Consider the following 3,745-nt stretch of genomic DNA (forward strand, 5'->3'; position numbering starts at 1 on the left):
TCCATCAAAAATGTCTCTCGTTTTGTATTGGTAAAATTTAGATACCTCCAAACGTGTGTACACATATATATATATATATATATATATTCTTGAAACTTTTTTAATATATAATAAACCTGTATTAGATTGAGGACACATTTAATTTGACATTTAAATATGTTATGATAAAAAAAAAAAACGACACTTGGTGAAGCCCAATCGACAATTAAAATCAGATGTAATTAAGAAAAAAACAAATGAAAATGAATAACATAATAATAAGTGGAGGTGCCTAATTGCATTATAAAATGAAACCCCATTCGCCATGATCTATGGACATGTCTCAATATCCTTTAAATAGTAATAAACATTTTATTTAATTATAAACCCGTTCAATTATTGGAATATAAATAACAGTTATTTCGGTATTATATGTGTGTTTGCAAGTCAATTTATTTAATCAAATATTAGGTCCTTTCCTATTAAGTTGACATGCCCTTTCTTTTATATTCGTTGGTATGGTGTTTGCTTTTATTGACTAACTAATTAACATTTTATTATTGTTTATTTTTCGGTTTCAAAATATATGTTACATTTAATTAAGATTTGTTATATTAAAGAAGATTTATGGGTGACACCTTTGGCTATGTGGTATGGTATAAGCATGCAATCTACATGGTTAATTAACCACCCAAGGGATTTAGTTTTACAAGTTTTTGTTACATTGAACGTATTATCTTTCATTGTTCATGTCAGATGGTGCTTCATCATGTTTTTTTGAACTTTTGATTGGATTCTTAATCAGTGTGTTGACCCCTTGTGTTAAGATGGAGAAAATCTAAGTTAGGTTTCCATGCTAATTAATTATCGTTCCATGAAATCGTTTTTTTACTTGTACTTTTTCATTTTAAATTATGTTAATCTTGTTATAGTTTTACATCAGCTACATTTGAACTTTTTATTCTTTAGATATAATGCAACATTTCTTCTTTCCTTAAGAACTCTTTTAGAGCGTAAATTTGACATTTTTTGGGGTTAAAATCCCACAATACGCTTCTATATATTATAAAGAGTTCACTGTCGGTGATAACAACTATATGTAGAAAAGTAATTATATACGCACACTTCTTTTGTTATTAATTTGTGAATTTTCGTAAACATAAGTTGCAAATCAGATATGTCGAAATCTTGATTGGTCTCATGTGATGTTAGATTACCAATTAAATTAAGAACTATATATGCGTATAGTATAAATAATCATGAAAAATGAATAAATATAATGAAAAATTAAGAAAATTTGAATATAAAATTATTCATATTTTTAAGTTAAATTAAAGAATGAAGCAATTATATATAATATATGTACGAAGGACTCCAAGGTGCAAATTAAACTGCAAATATTAACACTTCATTATGATAAGGCATAACCCAAACACGTGCCTGAAACTATACAAAATGATAACTCTGGTTTTGACAAAAACAACCAAAACCTTCATTTTCCAAAAACAAAAAAGCTTCAAATTCCCATTACGTACCTACAATTCCTCCAACCACTTCATTCCACTTTACAAATATATATAGATCAGTGAGTTGCCACTGTTTTCATGCACGTACTCTTATGTTTTAACTTAGTGATAGATATATATATATATATATATCTATATATATATATAAGCTTTATGTAATTAATGACGGTGGGTTTTGTTCATTCATGGACGTCACGTTGTTGTTGCATGGCCATGCAGACGAAAATAACTGGCTCTGGAGCTGCCGGACGAGCAGTACTTGACGTATGTCCCCAAGTTTTTGCCGGAGCATCACTGATTCCGATCGGAGCCTTTCGTTTTCTTGCCGTACAAGTTGTCCATGGTGGCTTACAAACCGTAAATGGTTCATTAGTTCTCGATTCCCTGTCTTATGCCGGTTCACCTGGTTCCTCAGGTTTTCCAAGTGCTTTTGTTTTCTCATGCGGGATCGCCGTGCTGACTCCCGGTTGGATATCATCCGTCTCCGCTTACGTTCGTCAATTGGGTCGACTTCCGGTAGGTTCTGCTCGGGTTCCCCGTCGTCGGAGCCGGAGTTAGAGCTATTTGTTTTTGGGGTGGAGTCGTCGGAACCTGAGAACGAGAAAACCGATTCTTGAGGTGGGTAAACAAAGGGAGTTTCCACCGTAACGGTGTCCCATGGGGTAAATCCAGTTCCAAGGAAAAGGTCGGACGGCATGCGGACTCCGGTGGCTGGAAAAACTGATGACAACATGGTCGGAAAAGTGTTCTATACGGTGGAGGAAGGTAGGAGGAGGAAAGGGAAGAAACGACTGGTTGGGAGGCGGTATTTAAGGAGCAAAGCATCAACAGTTGGTAGGGTCCATCCAAGGGCATTGCGGTCATAATATTAATAGTTTAATTTAAAATATTAATAAAACATATTATACATAAATTTTAAATACATAAAATAAAATAAAATAAAAACACGACGAGCGTATCATTGATAACCAGACGACCAACTGATTTTAGTTACGAAAGGTTGATAATGCTTTTGAGTCAGGCGGCACTCAAGGGGTGGGGACCACCGTGGCTTTTTAAAAGATACTGACATCAGCAATATGGGTCCCGGTGTTTGATGTTTTTGGCTTAGTCACGAAGAAACAAAACAGATGCCATCACTGTTTGGACATTTGTCAGTACCCCATGGGTTTGCAGGCTCTAAGCCAATAGGATATCAAGCTGCTTACGTGGGAACACGTTGGTGGCGCGGCTTTGGGGTCGACGCGCCAAGCCAACTAAAGCCACAATAACCTTTTTTTTTCTGAAAAAAAAACATAAAGGGTAAGACTTTACTACAAATTTAATAAAATATTTTATTAATAATCTAAAAGTTTAAAATACTTAATAAATCGAATAGAGTAAGAAACCTGTATATCAGACGCAATCTCAGTATATCTTATATTAATTATAAATATATTTTAAAAAATATACTTTATATGGTTTTATTGACAAATTCCGAAAATAGAAGTGGTTATAGAATATAGTTGTTAGAACTTTTTGACTTACATGGAGTAAAAATGATACAAATACCGTGACTAATTTTTTATTGTAATATATGTGTATACGTAAGTTAACTTTTGAAAAGATGAGATGATGAGATTTAGAAAGGATTTGTGGATTTCGCAATTGTCACTCTTTTTGTTTAAAACGACGTTTACTTTTGCGTATACGTCAAATTGATCACAGTTAAAAAACTTTAGTTTAATTAGAAGTGTATATGTTTTAAGAAATAGTTTGATGTTTTTACAATCAAACTAATGATATATTAAGGGTCCAGATCTTTTCTTACGCTTCTTACATTACCTCTTATTCCCACATGATATTTCATTTATATATATATATATATATATATTTTATATACTTATGCATGTATTTCAATTTGTATAATGTTATTTTGTAACATATTGTTTCTTAATCACCTGTAATTAAATTAAATAAAAGGCTACCAATGCATGTGAAATATTTCAAATTAATCTTATTTGACGTATGAAAAGAATACAAATAATCTTATTTATTCTCATCATTATTTTTCAAATTAATCTATTCGAATTTAAATTAATTTACTTATTTATTAACATTATCATTTTGTTCATTAATTACCAATAAAAGTATGCATTAATTAAGTATCATGTCTTTTTAAAACGGAATATATGTCATGGGTATGGGTATAGTAGGCCTGGGACGGATAATTTAAAAAAAAAAAAAAAGTAAAATACTAA

The 3,745-nt window shown here is 31.6% G+C and overlaps 1 protein-coding gene across 1 annotated transcript; it reads right to left on the reverse strand.

Annotated features, from left to right (window-relative positions):
- Nucleotides 1–1,635: 1,635 nt before the first annotated feature.
- LOC112527346 (basic leucine zipper 4-like) lies at nucleotides 1,636–2,232 on the reverse strand. Its single transcript, XM_025137946.1, has one exon. The coding sequence runs from the start codon at nucleotides 2,200–2,202 to the stop codon at nucleotides 1,657–1,659; it is 546 nt and encodes a 181-aa protein (XP_024993714.1). The 5' UTR covers nucleotides 2,203–2,232; the 3' UTR covers nucleotides 1,636–1,656.
- Between the last annotated feature and the right edge of the window lie 1,513 nt (nucleotides 2,233–3,745).

Source organism: Cynara cardunculus, assembly GCF_001531365.2.
Source record: "Cynara cardunculus var. scolymus isolate 2C chromosome LG 1, CcrdV1, whole genome shotgun sequence".
In the NCBI taxonomy this organism is placed as follows: Eukaryota; Viridiplantae; Streptophyta; class Magnoliopsida; order Asterales; family Asteraceae; genus Cynara; species Cynara cardunculus.